The sequence below is a fragment of the Magnolia sinica genome, chromosome 3 (genome assembly GCF_029962835.1).
Source record: "Magnolia sinica isolate HGM2019 chromosome 3, MsV1, whole genome shotgun sequence".
Classification (NCBI taxonomy): Eukaryota; Viridiplantae; Streptophyta; class Magnoliopsida; order Magnoliales; family Magnoliaceae; genus Magnolia; species Magnolia sinica.
Window position 1 is genome coordinate 24,922,550 of NC_080575.1, and position 17,220 is coordinate 24,939,769.

At 43.8% G+C, this 17,220-nt stretch overlaps 1 protein-coding gene across 1 annotated transcript in view; it reads right to left on the reverse strand.

The window, feature by feature from the left end:
- LOC131239716 (ankyrin repeat-containing protein ITN1-like) overlaps positions 1–16,691 on the reverse strand; it is a 154,449-nt gene extending 137,758 nt beyond the window's left edge. The window contains exon 1 of the mRNA XM_058237552.1: positions 15,863–16,691. Within this exon, the coding sequence (XP_058093535.1) occupies positions 15,863–16,478 (616 nt within the window). The 5' untranslated portion in view covers positions 16,479–16,691. The remainder of the gene's footprint in view (positions 1–15,862) is intronic.
- Positions 16,692–17,220: the final 529 nt, after the last annotated feature.

The following is a 17,220-nucleotide window of genomic DNA, read 5'->3' on the forward strand; positions in this document are numbered from 1 at the left end:
TAGCCCTAGCCTATAAAAGGTTGCATTCTTCTCGGGATTGTAGCCAAGAATCCCTGAAAAAAAAAGAGGAGAGAAAAAAGGAGAGAAAGGAGAGAAAATGAAAAGAGAGAGAAGTGGAGGGCGAGCTGCTTCTCGCGGCATGCTGTCGCACTCTCGTCGAGTCGCTAGACCAACGAGGGTTGCTGCCATGTCGACTGGACTCAACCCATTGAGTATGAGTCATGTTGATCTTAGGTTCAGTAAGCCTGTTGAACCGAGTGATGGAGAAGAAGATGAGGAGGTCGAGCTGCGACTAGCGGTGCAAGGCTGCACCACCCCGAGACGAGTTTGGACCGAGTTAGGCTAGGCTTGACATCCATTGCTAGATGCTTCCAGCAGGGAAAAAAAAGAAGATAGAAGATTTAGAGATGGAGAAAGGACTCGAGCTAGTGTCGCACCAACTGGACTCAGTCATCTGAGTCATGGACCGCTGACTCGCTGATGCGAGTAGCTAGTCGAGTTCGGTCCATTCCAGATCTTGGGAAAGTCCAGGGGGAGAGAGAGAGAGAGAGAGAGAGAGAGAGAGAGAGAGAGAGAAATAAAAGGAGAGGAAAAAAAGTGAGGGAATGTGAGAAGGGAGAGTTTGGATTGTGGGTTGTTGCTGAGTCAACTTAGCTAAAATCCATCGAGTTGGTCTGAGTTGGGTTAAGTCATGTCTAGTCGGGCCACTAGGAAGAGAAGTAGAGAAGCAGAAAAAGAATGGGAAAAGGGGGGACAGGAAGAAGAGAGAAAAGAAGAGAAAGAAGGATGTGTGAGATGTTGCTTAGTTTGATTCGAGTCAAGGGATGATGTTCGCCTCCAAGCCACGTTAATCTGCATGGAGTTGAGCTGCCAAACTGACTAATGTAAGTCAACTTTTCTCTCGAAAATAGATTGCTTGAGTTACTATTATCGTTAGTAATATGATAATAATTGTGATTATTAAGCATGATTAACCATTAGTAGATTATCCATGCTAATAGTAGTTATTACAAACAAAATTACCATTATTAAATATTAGTAATGTACTTATCATTCTTAGGTATAATTATTTATAGTAGATCATATTTTTTACTACATCGCAATGATCATAATGGTTGTTTTGTAATTATACTTCAATTAACGTTCAAATCCTAAAATATAATCCTATAACTAAACCCTAGGATGAAGCCCTAATTCTATATTAAAACCCTAAAAATAAATAATTCAAGCCCTAGGCTATGATCATAACTCTAGATAGTGCGTAGAACTTAGATCTAATTGTACAAGTTCATGAATTGTGGTAGGGTTCAACCCTAAGGGCGTACGCACCTCCTAGCGATGACGTAGGCAATTCAAAATATAAGATGATGATTTCTTCCTCTTGAGCTTTCTACTTTCCTATTAGTTTAAGTGATAGTTCCTATTTTAATTACAGTTGATAATTGATATCTCTATTACTTCGCTAGTTATTGAATTTGACCTCTAACTTATATGCTTAACGTTTATCTTGTATAAACATATGTACATTGCACTTGTATACCTTCTCATGCTTGTGGATTACTTGTGGATTGCTTATGGAACTTAAAATGGTGCCTCTATTACTGGGAAACCCGACTTGTATATGTACACCCATCATCAGGATGTAACTTGACTAATTGTGGCTATAATGGGCTCCGACCTAGTGGTCATTTTACCCAAGTTTGTGTGGACTTACCATCTTGCAGATCCTTGTGCCCTTTGTGGCTTTGATGTGATATTTGCCCTTTGCGCATTTGATGGATTATGTATCTATACAATGGTAAGATCTATTTATGGAACTACGATTGGCCACTAGTCATGGAGGTTACCATTAAACATTCTAATGTTGAAGTCTCATGAACCGGGGATGGTGGAAATGGGACACTATGCCCGAGTTGTCGGCCTACGCTAGGTGACGAGCCCCCCGTAGTAACCTTTGAGCTTTCTTCAGTTGGTTGGTTGTAATCAGAATAATAATGGATAGGTTAATCATGCATTTATAGCATTCTTGCGATGACGGATGGCTAATTCTGGATGCTTTAGATAGCACGTGCCCTTAGGCTTAGTGGGGTATCGTTTCACTAGCTCCGAGACCATCGACTATTGACCTACATACGTGATGTACAATGACTTGGTCATTATGTTGCACGTGATGTACGCACATGATGTATTGCGATGATGACCAATCATATGAATGGGTGATGAGTCTAAGTCCGACTGGATGAGCATCCACAGGTCGATGTGCATTCACGTATCTATGTATTTAAATAAGACTGCATCATGTATTGTTTTAGATTCTTTATTCTTTAAAACTATGCTTGACTAATGCGATGGTGTGTAATCTTGAGGGGAATTCACACTGAGCTCTACTCATTCATCAAATATATAATCATACAGGTAGTACAGGTGGCTTAAATTTATATGGTTGTACCTACCAAAAGAAGTTGCACGATCTTACGGCTTAAATTTATATGTATTTTATTATGTCTCATGTGTAAATTATGTAATTTTTATTTTGTTTTTTGTTTTTTCATATATGTATCTAGATATCATTGGATTTGGAAGCATGAAATAGAGACATTGGTTTGTATAAGTCATTATGGGCAGCCGCTCGTACATTCTAAATACAAATAAAATTTTCTTTTATGTTTGATAAGTCATTATGAAAGAAAAAAAAATACCTGAACTTGACTATCTTTAAAGGTTAACACTCGGGTATTTTGGAGAACGAGTCATATACTCGAGTTCTGAAAACTCGAGGCGTTACATAGACATCCTCACACTTTAAGATATTTGTAGCTGGACGTGTGATTTTTTCATAGTTTATTTGATATCTTACTAGTTTTCTTATAGGGTATCCTATTTTGTATATAACAGACAGATAATATGGCTTCTCTCCACATATCAGAGGGCAAACCAGAACTATTCAACATAGCGTTCATCATTTCTTTCAATATTCTATTCTTCCATTCAACAATTCCATTTTGTTCTAATGTATAAGAGTAATAGTTTCATTTACTATACAATTTTTCTCACAAAGTTCTCTAAACTGAAAAGATTCATACTCTCATCCTCTATCCAATATAAGTCTTTTAATGTTCCTGTTAAGTTGGTTTTCAACTTCGGCCTTATACTTAACGAAGACTTCTAAAGCTTTATCTTTATTTCTTATATGGTATACTCTTGTGTATCTAGAATAATCATTTACAAATGTTGCATAATACCTTAAGTCACCTCTAGACATGTGATTTCTAAAATCACCTAAGTCACTATGAATTAACTCTAATAATTTAGAACTTTTAATAGCAAGTTTAGAGAAGTTTCTAACAAACTTGGATTCTATACATATTTCACATTTTTTGAACTTATCAACTAAGATGTTAGGTAGCAATTCTATTCGAAAGAATGTTAAAGAGTACCTTTAGAGTTTCAAGGGCAAAATTGATTTTCTGTTTCCATCTTTTGAAATTTTTTCTAGCGAACAGTTCGATTTCGGACAGTTCCGTCGAAGGGTTGATTGTGATGGTTGCCATGGTTTACAATTTTGATAATTTCAAAGTAGATGCAACAAGGTTTTCAACTAGTTTGAAAAGCAGTCAAACACTGGTTGCTAAAGTCTTAAAAGAAAGAAAAATAATTTATGTTTTCCTAACAAATAAGAAAACTGAAAGATCCACTATTAATAATAGAATTTGGTTTTAAGATTGTTGGAATATGTGCTAGAAATAATAGATAATATTTGAAAGAACAGAAAATGAAATAAAAAAAATTAAGTAAGAAAAGATGACTTGTTTGTTTGAGTTGAGGCGTGACTTAGTCACTCAGCTTGAAACCAAATCTATCCTTCTTGGACCATGTCCCAAGTGTGACAAGAATTTTGGATAGTTGGCTTCCAGGATGCAATGATTATAACTCGGTCCCAACGGTGCACTCATTGTACATGGGCTAAAACCAATATGCATAACTTAGACACGAAGTGAATTGACTCAGCAGCAAACTCAATTGCTGAAAATCACAAAGACTTCTTTTAAAAAGAGAGATAAATTGATTTTGATATGAATGAAAATTTGAATTTGAGTAGGTCTACTTATAGACCACGATTAGGTGCTTAAAGCACCATTTCAAATGAGTTAAATCCATTGGGTTTGAACCCAACTAGTGCGACCACTCAAACAAATGTGTCTCTATTTTGAATTTCATGCAAAACCAAAAGGTGGGAGTATACTCTCAATACACACCTATATCCATACTAGACCAATGCGCGTGCACACATCACATGTCACACGACCATGGCCCGGCACAGCTTGGCACGTATTGTAAAGATATGGTCTAACTCAAATGTCTATTTCTCCTTGATGACTTAAGCCTTATAAATCCACATCTCATATAAATGTATATGTGTGTGTGTGTTGGTGCATTTTTCCCGCAGACCTTTTGCAACACTCCTATCTGTACCTCCACAGACAAATGTGAGAGACAAAGGAGGCCCTGGCTTGCGCAGGGGACTCTTCGATGCCTAAGTAAGGCTTGGGGTCTTAAAATAATAGAAGGTCTTTAGAAAAGAGACTAGTCGAGTATTAGGGTTGTTGCGAACATACCTCAAATGATGGGAGGTGTTTGTATATTTATAGGAGAGGGGATCACATAGTATGGGGATGCTTTACTGATATCTTGGAGATATGATGTAATCTAGGATCTTCCCGAGATTGTCGAGATTTGATCTTATCTCCTAGGGATCTTAGGAGAGATCTTCGGGACTTAAGAGGATTCCCTGAATCCATAGTTTGGCTTTGGGTCGACTCTTAAGGCAGGTGTTGAATCAGAAACGACTGATATTATCATGTTTCGATAGATCGGCATTCACCATTCTCAACCGTCATATGAGCCGAAAGGTTCGTGCTTCCTTCATCTGGGTGTTGAGACCCTTAGACTCCGCCAGGGTTATCGTCGACCTATGGTCGACCTATAATCGAGCTATGGCCAGTATGTGGCCAGTCTATAACTGATCTGTGATCGATCGATAATCGATCTATGACCAAACTATGGTCGGTCTGTGACTAATCTGTGATCGATCTATGACTGAGCTATGGTCGATCCGTAATTGACACGTGGCTGATTTGTAGGTGATCCTTAACCGCCCTTTAGCCGACCCATAAATTAGGTCTGTGCTTCAATAACTCATGTGAGCTTACAAGCTCTTTGTGTGTCCTTACAATTGCATTGCTCTCCTTATAGATTGCTCTCCTTATCAGGCTCAAGTCCCCACAGGCTCATACTGGTTCAGTAGAGTTGGTCCATTCCATAAGCCGACTTATGGACTTATAGATTTTTCCCCAATAGCGAGCCCCCCTTGCTTTTTGAACGAAGTTCGAAAAGCAAGCTCGACCGCAGCTAGGTCGGGTTATGCATGGACTAGGTCGAGTGGCATTGTCATCAATGCCAGGTATGGCGGCCAGCACAATAGTTAGAACATCATCAGTTTGTAATCATGACGTGTCATCCTGTGGCTCAAGGTCATGTGGGGCGTCAAGCTGTCGCTTCAGTAACAGTCCAACAAGGACACGACGCGTGGCGTCGTACTCGATATTTGGGGCTAGTGGCCCATCGGATCGCGACACGTGTCAAGCTGGGGTAGCTGATGGGGCATTGTAGGGCGCAGAATTGATGAGTGCCTTAAATGGCTGCCACGTGGCTCATTTATATAAGGGGGCCCTAATGCTTTAGGGCTCCTCCTCTTCGCATTGTCTTCTCCCCCTTCCTATTCTCCTGCTCTCCTATGTGCGTTCTGGTGACCGTTCTTGCTGAAATCTAGTCAGAGTCCTGTCGATTCCATCTCTGGTGAGCCTCCTTTCCCCATCCTCCTTTCTTTTTTCCATCCAACCAGCATGTTTGGTTCTATGAGCTCACGGGAGGGGGTCTCTGGTGGCGAAAGTGGGGTGAGCAGTCGCCTTAGGGTAATGTCGAACCCACCTTCGCCACTGGTGGTAATGGCGGATGTCGCTTTCTGGTATTCATCTTCAAGGAGAGTTTCAGAGCAATCCCCAGCGTAGAGACTGGTGACTGCCGCTAGGGCATTAGATATGTCTCCCAGGCATGAGACGAAGCCTGGGCCGAGGGAAATGGTCGTGCCTTCGGTGACTGAATAAGTTGTTGAAGCACGCGATCCGCCTGATGATGACCGAGTGGGTGAGGAGGATCCGAGGGGGCCGGTGGCCTCAACCTTAACTGAGGAGTAACTGGATCGGATCAGGCTTAGGTATCACATTCTTGAGTCTGTGATTCTTTGGCTGCCCTTAGCGAATGAACTCCCGGACTAACCTCCTAATGGGGTAGTGGTGATTTTTCAAGTCGCCCTGCAATGCGGCCTGTGATTCCCACTCCAGGGAATTGTTCGGTGTCTTCTATCCTGTCTCGTCTTGGCCCCAGAACAGTTAACTCCGAATGGGTGGAGGAATTTGTTCGGCTGTGCAGTCTTATTGGCTGAGCTGGAGCATCCCAAGTTATCAGTGGAAGAGTTCCTCCACTTATAGCAAGTAAAGTCGAACACCCTTCAGCCTGGCTGGTACTACTTTTCCACATGGAGAGACACTGGTGGAGCCTTGATAACCGATCTCCCTCCTCCAATAAGCACTGGAGGGATAAGTGGTTCTAGGCTTATGGATGCTGGGAGATGGACGACCCAGAATAGATACAGTCTCTCATCCCCCGAGCTTTTTCCAAGCTAGGTTCGTATTATAATGGTAGCTCGTCCTTCATTGATCAGCTTACACTATTGACTAATCCTTTCACTTGTCTTCTTTTGTAGTTGTTCCTAAGCATCAACCTTTGCTTGACAGCGGGTCATTAGCTCAGATTAGGGATTTGCAGGCCCTCGACGAAGGTTGGCGATCTTAGAGAGTCCTTCTTCAACTCGAGTGACTTCTCCAGGCAGACTTGGCCGTAGTCCTCACAGGTACGACCTTCGGTAAGACCTCTAGCTGATCTTCTCCACTTAAAGAAATTTCCTTTCCTGTGACCTTCTTCTAACGCATTCGTTCTTGTGCAGAGATGCCTGAGGCCCAACCTTTCATCCATCCTCTCTCTAAGTTCCGTGCCCCTCCTTGAGATGAGGTTTCGACCCCAAAGAAGAAGAGGCAGCAAACCTCCTCAAAAGACAAGGGGAAGGTTGGTCCTTCTTGCCCAGCCATCATTAAGGATGAGGGAGAGGGCATGGAAGTGGAGACCTCCTTCGGAGTGGCAGGGATGATCGTCCTTGACCACAGTATCCCTAAGGGAGCTCAGGGGGCTGCCGAGCCTCTAGCTGATGCTCATCCTTCTGAAGGGAAGGAGGCCAAAGAGAGGCGAGAGAGTCGCCTTGGTTGGATGAAGGAGGAGATCCTCCCTTGGGTCGATTATCATACCACCGACATGGAGTATGTCAACTTGTTTGACTCTCCGACAGAGACGACCCTTGCACACATGACGACCACCCTTCTTGGACTAGGTATTTTATCTGAAGTAGATTCTATCTTTTAGATTGCTCATACTTATCTTTTCTCTTTCCTCAACAGTTCACTCCGTGTGTGCTGAAGGTGCATGCCAATTATGCTCAGATGTGCGGTCGGCCAGAAGGGGCCGAGCGAAGGGCAACTCAGCTGGATGTCGAGCTTGAGGTTATGAAGATGGCCCTTGAGGTGTCTTCTGCTGAGAAGGCCAAGCGTGTGCATGATGAATGTCACGCCGAGCTCCTCGAGGCTAAAGGGAAGATGGAAATGCTGAAGGCGGAGACTAAGGGAACCATCGCCAAGGCTCAGAAGGAGGTCGTCCATCAGTTCGTGTTGTCCTAGGCGTTCATGGATGAGAGAGACTCCCTCCTTCGCTAGGGTTATGCAGAGTGCGCGAAGCACATGAGGGCTTCCTTCCCCGACCTCAATATCTCTGCTTTCGATGAGGTAGAATCGAGCTCTGGTGGGTCAGGCAACGATACAACCCCCAATACAGCTCCCGGGCCAGCGCCCTAATCTTGAAGTTAATTTTGCAGAGCAATGTTTGCTCCCTTTTTCAGCTTCAAGCATTTTAAGCAGGCCAAGTGTCCGAGCATTAAGCACTTCAAGCACACCGGGCATTGTCTTCTTTTATGTTTTCTTTCTCTAGAGTTATGTCTATTGTCTGATGTATAAACTTGAGTTTGTAGCTGATGTATCATGTCGTTTTTGGATCTTCATCAAAGAAAAATATCCCTTTTCATCAATCTTCATTTGTTTGAGTCGAGCACTTAAAATTGTTTCTTTTGCTCTGTTGCTGTCAATCGGATTGAAGACGAGCTATTACTCAGCCATCGTCTAGTGCCAATCCGAATTTCATCAAAGTTCTTGTAACCGGGTAGATCAAATCTTGGTTGGATCTTGGTCAAATCACGATCAGGTATAGGTCAGATCTTGGTCAAATATAAGTCAAAACTGGGTCAGATCTTGGATGGACAGAACCAGTGATTTTATTAATCTGATGTAACTTTGATTAGTAGATCAAATGAGCACCATGTCAGTCTGTCTACGGGTGGTAGATCTTCAGATGCTCGACATTCCAAGGGTGCAAGAGAAACTGGCCAGTCAAGTCCCCTAGTTAGTACGTACTAGGTCGGATGGTGCCTGAAACCACAGAGAGCCCTTCCCAATTCAAGCCCAGGGCTCCTGTTCCTGCTTCTTTGGTGTTTTGAAACACCTTTTAGAGAACAAGATCTCCAACTCAAATCCTTCTGATCTTGACCCGAGCATTGTAAAACCGTGATACATGCTGCTAAAGGACAATAGTTCGAAGTCAAGCTTGCTCCCTTTGCTCTTCCAGGAGGTCGAGACTGAGGGACATTAGCTCATTATTGATCTGCTCGTCGAACAAGCTCACTTAGGCTATAGGTAACCCGATCTCCATGGGGGTAACTGACTCCGCCCCGTATGTAAGGGAGAATGGGGTCTCTCCAGTGGCCGTTTGGGCAGTAGTTCGATAAGCCCACAGAACTTTGGGAAGTTCCTCAGCCCATGCTCCTTTAGCACTCTCGAGCTTGGTTTGAAGGTGATGTTTAATGATCTTGTTAATTGCTTCTATTTGCCCATTTGCCTGTGGATGTCATAGCGACAAGTAAACACAGCGAATCCCTAGTTTCTCGCACATCTCCTGTTATCAGAGACAATAGTCTGAGGTATTTTGAACCTGCAAATGATATTTTTTCAAACAAAATCCATGATTTTTTGTTTGATTATCCTCGCTAATGGTTCGGCTTTTGCCCACTTTGTGTAGTAATCGACCACTACTATAGCAAACTTGGTTTGACCTTTGCCCATAGGGAGTGGGCCGATGATGTCGATTCCCCATTAAGCAAATAACCAAGGCCCGGCCATTGGTGTGAGCTTTTCTAGCAGCTACCGAGGGATGTTTACAAATCTCTGGCACTTGTCACATATCTGGACGAGCTTTTGGGCATCATACTGGATGGTCGGCCAATAATACCCTTATCAGACAACTTTATGCGCTAAAGAGCGTCCTCCTGAGTGATTTCCACAAATTCCTTCATGGATCTCCCTTAGGATATACTTTGCTTCTTTTGGTCAAACACACCTTAAGTAAGGGAGGAAAATTCCTTTCCTGTAGAGCACGCCATTGAGCATGGTATATCGGGCGGCTCTAACTTTCATTCGTCACACTTCCGTTTGATCCTCTAGGAGTTCATTGCTCTCGAGGTACCGGGTAATCGGATCCATCCATGTTGGTTCTAAACTAACCAGAAGGACGGGGTTGAGGTTGAACTCATTGATGCTTGCTCTAGCCAAGAACTTGATCGAGATGGATCGTGGGATTTCATCCTCATCTGCTATAGCGAGCTTGGACAATATGTCAGCTTTAGAATTCTCCACTCGTAGGATCAAGACGATGTTGCACTTTTGAAGACCTCTGATCAGTTCTTTGGCTTTTTAGATATAGACCTTCAGATGTTCTTTCTTGGCTTGGTAAATGTCGGCTATTTGGTTGACGATCAATTGTAAGTCACTGAAGACTTCAAGATGCCGAGCCCCCATATTCACCACTAGTTTGAGTCTGATGATTAAGGCTTCATATTCTTCTATGTTGTTAGAGGCTTGGAATCCAAATCTCAAGGCATACTACATGCACGTATGGTCAGGAGTCTCCAAGACTGCCCCAGCCCTGCTTGCCTTAGAGTTGTATGAGTCATCAACATAAAGCGTCTAGAGTAGTGGGTCAGGAAGTACTTGGGTGTCGGACGGTTCTGCGATATGCTGGTCAGGGAGAAACCCTAATCTGGGTAAGTTGACTAAGGATCGGTCGTCGATCAACTTTTGCTCCAGCGATTGCGTCAATTCGATGACGAAGTCGGCCACTGCTTGGCCTTTGATCGCAACTCATGGCTGGTACTTGATGTCGAACTCGCTTAGCTCAATCACCCACTAATTCAGTCGGCCCGAGGCCTCTGTTTTTGTAGGACTTGGAAATATGGCCACAAGTGTCGGAAAGATGTGACTAAAGATGGAGCCAATTTTTCCAAAGGTCGGGTACCTTATCTTTGTAAGAACTAATGCTTTGCTGACGTAATAGACTAGTAATTACTTTCCCTTATGTTCTCTTATCAAAGCCGAGCTGATTGCTGCATCGGATACAGCCAGATACAGCTAAAAGGATTCGCCTAGCTCGAGTTTGGAGAGTAAGGGCGGCGAACCCAAGTATTCCTTTAGCTGTTGGAAAGTTGTTTTGCATTCATCGGTCCATTCTATAATTTATCTCCCCTTCAGTTGTTTGAAGAAGGGGAGGCATTTGTCAGTAGCTCTGGACACAAAGTGGTTGAGAGCAACTATTCTTCCGGTAAACCTCTGTATATCTTTGATCATTTTTGGAGACTGCATGTCGAGGAGGGCTTTAATCTTCTCGGGATTCTCCTCGATCCCTTGTTGGCTAACCAAAAATTCGAAGAACTTTCCCGAGCTTATGCCGAAAACGCATTTGCTCGGGTTCAGTTTCATCTGGTATTTACGGAGAATAAGAAACATCTCTTCTAGGTCAGTCATGTGATCTGAGGCCTTTATGCTCTTGACGAGCATGTCGTCGATATAGACCTCCATGGTTCGCCTTATTGGGTGGGCGAACATCTTATTGACCAACCTTTGATAGGTCGCTCCCGCATTCTTTAAACCGAAAGGCATCATGCAGTAACAATAAAGACCTTTGTCAGTGACAAAGGTGGTTTAGATTTATCTATTGGGTGCATTACAATTTGATTGTATCCTAAATATGCATCCATAAAGCTGAGCAATTCATGACCTGCAGTACTGTTGACTAACTAATTGATCCTGGGAAGAGGAAAGCTGCCTTTGGAGCAGGCCTTATTTAGGTCGGTGTAGTCCACACAGACACACCACTTCCTGTTAGCTTTCTTAACCAGTACGACGTTGGCCACCCATTCTGGGTAGTAGACTTCTTCAATGAAGTTGGCTTTGAGGAGCTTGCTGACCTCTTCTCCAATGACTGTGTATCTTTCCAGGCCAAGGGTGCGTCACTTCTGTCGAACTGGCCTGTAGGACGGGTCGATGCTCAATCGATGTGTGACGATGGCGAGATCGATGCCCGACATGTCCTCGTGGGACCACGTGAAAATGTCGGTGAAGCGTCGAAGGAGGGTTACCAACTTTTCTTGCAGTGGTGGCATAAGGGATGACCCAACTTGTACGGTCTTGGAAGGGTCGGATTCGTTTAGAGGGATCGGGACAAGGTCCTCCATGGGTCGGCCTCATTCCTAAGATTCCTCTCGGGGATCTAAGGATCCGATCGCCATCGTTTCACGCGGAGCTCTTAGTGTCGTTGCATAGCACTATCGAGCGTCCTGTTGGTCGCCCTTAATAATTCTTATAGCATGCTTAGTCGAAAACTTCATGGAAAGGTTGTAGGCTGGATGGCATTATAGAGTGATGATCGGCTAAGGATGGCATTGTAGATGGATGATTGGTCGTCTACGAGGAAATCGACCATCACGGTGGTCTGCATTTGATCATCTCCAGCCATGAGGGGAGCTGGATGGCTCCCTTTGGCATAATCTGTCCACCCGAAAACCCGATCAGAGGAGTCTTCACGGGTCGAAGTGAAGCTCGACCAATGCCCATCTTGTTAAAGGCTTGGAGGAAACATATGTTCGCGGATGATCCTGTGTTTATGAGGATCCGAAAGACCTTTCAATTAGCTATGGTAACAGAAACCACTAATGCATCATCATGAGGGTGGTGAACACCTCGGGCGTCTTCAACGGTGAAGGCTATGCAGTATCTATCTAACTTCCTCTCTTTCGAAGGTCGGGCAAGGACCATAATTTCCACCTCTGGGTGACTGATGCTTCTTGCATGTATTTTTTAGGTGTTGTTCGAATCATCTCCAGCTTGGTGACCCCGATGATCGTGCGATCTCCCCCGCTGGTTGGTTGTCAATCGGTTACTCTTCGGCAACTGTAATTCGACTCCCTCTCTGATCTACATGTTCACCGAGGTGACCTTCTCGGATGAGCCTTTCAATTTCCTGTTTGAGGTGGTAGCAATCGTTTGTGTTATGCCCATGATCTCGATGAAAATAGCAATATTTGTTTTTGTTTCTTCGATCGGGATTGCCTCGTAGCTTGTTTGGCCATTAAACGAAACACTCATCTTTTATTTCCATCGGGACCTGCTCTTGGGGTTTGTTGAGTGGGGTGTAAGTGGTGAACTTACTGTTAGGTCATTTGCTTGACCTACGGTCATCCCTAGAATGATCATCCTTCCGCTTTTTGCTCGCGTTGGTCGAGTTTGGCTCTTTTTTTGCCTACTCTTTGGCTGAGGAGCTTTTATTTTGCACAGCATCTCACAAGATCCGGGGTTCATCATTTGCGTACTTTTGCGATTGGTTCAAGAACTTGGCCAACCTAGTGGGTGGATTTTTATCTAAAGAAAAAAGGAATAGTTTGTCTCTCAGCCCGGTCATGATGGCGTTTAGTGTAGTCTCGTTCGAATGTTTTCGGACTTGTAGCACTTCCAGATTGAAGCGCTTGATGTAATCCTTTAAAAGTTCGTCATCTTTCTGAATTACGTTCATGAGGTGGGTCGGTGCTTCAAGCCTCTTTTTCCCTCCGATAAAATTTGTGACAAAGGCCTCACTAAGTTCGAAGAACGAGCTGATGGACTTCGGCTTCAACTGTTTGAACTTGAGTTGAGCTGCATCGGTCAGAGTCAGCAAGAAGGCTCGGCACATGACTGTGTCGGAGGCATTGTGAAGTTCCATATAGGTTCGGAAAGACTCCATGTGCTCTGTTGGGTCGGTACTCCCTGTGTAGGGGGTGATTTGAGGTAATCGAAATCAATCTGGCAATCGCGCCTGCAAATGTCGACTGTGAAAGGGGATTCAGTCTCCTCGAGGGCAGTTGCATTGCCTCGATAGGTCTACTTCATGTTCGCAATCTGTCACTGTAGACTTTGCAGTTCGGTCGTCCAAGGTTCCTCACTGTCAATAGTGGCTTCAACTGGGGCTCTACTGCACCTCCTCCAATCTATTTCATGCTACAAGTCGGAAGCAGGCAATGGAATGACCGCCGACACATGGGACGGAATAGGTTCAGGAGGGCCATATTGTAGGCTCGGTTGCGAGGCGGCCCGCGCAACAAACGACCGAGGAGGATTTATACATGGTCATACATAACTTGACTATCCTTCCCTTTGATGATCGGGCTCATAAACACGTTGGGGCTACATGTTTTCCATCATTTGTTTCAAATAACCTAGGTCGGCCCTGATATCTCCAACCTCCCTCTCAAGAGCATCTCGCCGACCAGTTCTTACATGCCTTTACTGACCGCGCTGGCTCGAACCCAAGGTGACCTGATGCTGTGGAGAGCCCCTATGGCTCTCTTATCATTCAAGACGCTCAATGGGCTGCGAGGCCTGAATGGGAGTAGGCACAACAGTGATCGGATTGGCTATGGGTGGGGATTGGGCTTTCTTCTTTCCTTTGGCCATTACGGGATTTGAGACATTTACTGGTAGAACAGGAACGACTAACTATATTCTTTCCACAGACGGCGCCAAACTATTGATGTTGTTTTCTGGCAGACCTTCCTCAACACTCCTATCTCTACCTGCATGGGCTAATGTGAGAGACAAAGGAGGCACTGGATTGCGTAGGGGACTCTCCGATGCCTAAGTCAAGCTTCAGGTGTTAAAGTAATGGAAGGTCTTCAAAAAAGAGACCAGTCGAGTATTAGGGTTTTTGTGAACGTACCTCAAATGATGGGAGGTGTTTGTATATTTATATGAAAGGGGATCTCGTAGTATGGGGATGTTCTCCTGACATCTTGGAGATATGCCGCAATTCGGGATCTTCTCGAGATTACAGGTTCTGAGATTGTCGGGATTTGATCTTATCTCCCGGGGATCTTGGGAGAGATCTTCAGGACTTAAGAGGATTCCCTGAATCCATAGTTCGGCTTTGGGTCGACTCTTAAGGCAGGTGTTAAGTCGGAAACGAATGATATTATCATGCTTCCATAGATTAACATTCACCATTCACGACCGTCGGATGAGCCAAAAGGTTCATGCTTCCTTCATCTGGGCAATGAGACCCTTAGACTCCGCCGGGGGTATCGTCGATCTATGACCAACCTATAACCGAGCTATGGTTGGTCTATGGCTGGTCTATAACTGATCTGTGATCGATCTATAACCGATCTATGACCGAGCTATGGTCGATCTGTGACTGATCTATGATCGATCTATCACTGAGCTATGGTCGATCCGTAGTCAACAAATGGCTGATTTGTAGGTGATCCTTAACCACCCTTTAGCTGACCCATAAATTAGGTCGGTGCTTCAACCACTCGTGTGAGCTTACAAGCTCTTTATGTGTCCTTACAATTGCATTACTCTCCTTACATATTGATTTGTTTGTGGACGTGGAGGCCTTATCAGGATCAGGTCCCCACGGGCCCATGCTGGTTCAGTAGAGTTGGTCCATTCCATAATCTGACTTATGGACTTATAGATTTTTCCCCAACAATATATATATATATATATATATATATATAGACACACACACACGCACATACACATAAAGATTTTCTTTGGTAATTTCTGATGTAGGACAAGAGAGTCGCACCATATAAAAACCTTTTCAAAAGAAAAAATAAGAGGAATATGAATTTGAAGCGCCATTTATTTTTAAAAAGAACCATTTATTTTTAAAATCTTTTTAAAATACAACAATGGTAACAACCCCGTGTTTCAATCATGTATTCTTAGGAATAATTAGCTTGAAGCCTTGTCACTGTTACTTATTTGATCAACATCGATCCTTCCCGTGTGGGAGAATGTTAGAATTTCTCGGTTGATGGGCCGCCGTGTATCAATGAAATGAATTATCTAGATTAGAGGATTATGGGCATACAATGAGCCCACAACGTGATCATACAAAAAGATGAGAAGGGGGCTCGACACACTTCCACACTCCCATATCCGTGGTATGCAGTTGAGAATGAAAAGGTCCGTCAAGTTCATAGACGTGTAAAGAGAGGTGTTGTGATCATTACGTGTAGAAACCCTAGGATTATCTCGATATTGTTATGTCTTAATTAATGATGTTCTCTCTGAGAATTACAAATGCATCCCATTGACATGCAAAGGAGTGAATACTCTGCAATACTTGATAAATGACAACCGAGTTCATTCAAAAGTACAGAATTAAAGGCAAGATTATCTCCAATGAAGCTTAACTAAAAGGAAGAATGCCATTAGTAATTAAAACCTCAAGATGGAATAAGAAATGCTAAGACAAGTGAGCGGAAATCGGGACGTACCATAGAATTCCCCAATGATAGCGCTATGAAGAATGGTGGTCTTATCTCTATTCATACAATATCTGATGTCCCTGGAATCATGGCCACCACTTTCAGATAGCTTCCTATGAAGCTCTACAAAGGCACTAGTCTTTCCATGGAGAACGGCCGAGAAGAGAGGTGTCTCACCGCCCTTGTTCGGCGCTTTGATCAGCATTGGATCGATGCTGGCCATCAACCGGCACATCTTGACCCTTCCTTGGGCCGCCGCTACATGGAGCGGTGTGTTGTTCCACCCATCTACCATATTCCCCAACTTGATTTCAGTATCAAGTTTTAAGAAACCCTCCACAAAATCAATTCTGTTGGCAAAGATAGCGAGGTGCAATGCTGTGTCACCCGAGGGGGTGATCTGAGCTTCTCGTACGTCCGGGTTCTCCTTGCACAGTTCCAGCAGTTCCACCCACTCGTTACTCGTGGCGAAGTCGAGCATCTCCTCCTTGATATCATGCAGCTCTTCATTGCCAGGCGGAAATTCAATACGAATTTCAGTGTCTCGTGGACCACCTTGGGATCCTATGTTTCCTTGGGTTGCAGATTGGATTTGAGTGTCTGGTTCACCACCGTCAGATCCCATTTATTTATTTATTTTTAAATTTTTTTCTCGTGATACTGATCGGACTTGAATTTCGAGTGAATGCTTGGAGCCTGTACCATTTTATACAGAGGAAAGGCTGAGGTGATTCTATATCCGGACTCGGATTCTGCGGTGACCCCCCAGCTCCAGCTCCGTACTGTTCGTCGCTGGAAAAAGCTCCGTGGAGCCCACCATGATATATAGGTCTTATAGGTGCCGTCCATTTTCCACCTGATTTTAGGGCATTAGGGGAAAAAAAAAAAAAAAAAAGGACTAAATCTCAGGTGGACCACACTAGCATTAAAAAACACTTTCGGGGTCATTAAAATGAGCTGGAAGAATGAATGGATGGCATCGATAAAGCAAATACATGGTAGAGCCCATAGCACCGACCTATACCAACACCTAGGTATTGAAGGGGTCGACTACAGTCCAACTTGTTGCCCATCTGAGGAATGGGCCCCACATGATGAGAGTAGTACGATCTGTCAGACATCTAAATACCTCCTCTTCCTGCCCACGCTACTATTTCTGCCATTTATTTTTTACTTTATTGGACCCGTATAGCGGCGGAGAATGTAATTTGTCAGTACTATATCTTACGAGCAGTAACATTAAATATTATAGTCAGCCATTGTACCCTTTCCTTCTTTCACACCACCATTTCTGTCATTATTTTTTTGCTGTATTCAACCCTTATAGTGCCAAAAAATGCAATCCTTCACGATATCTTATTAGTAAT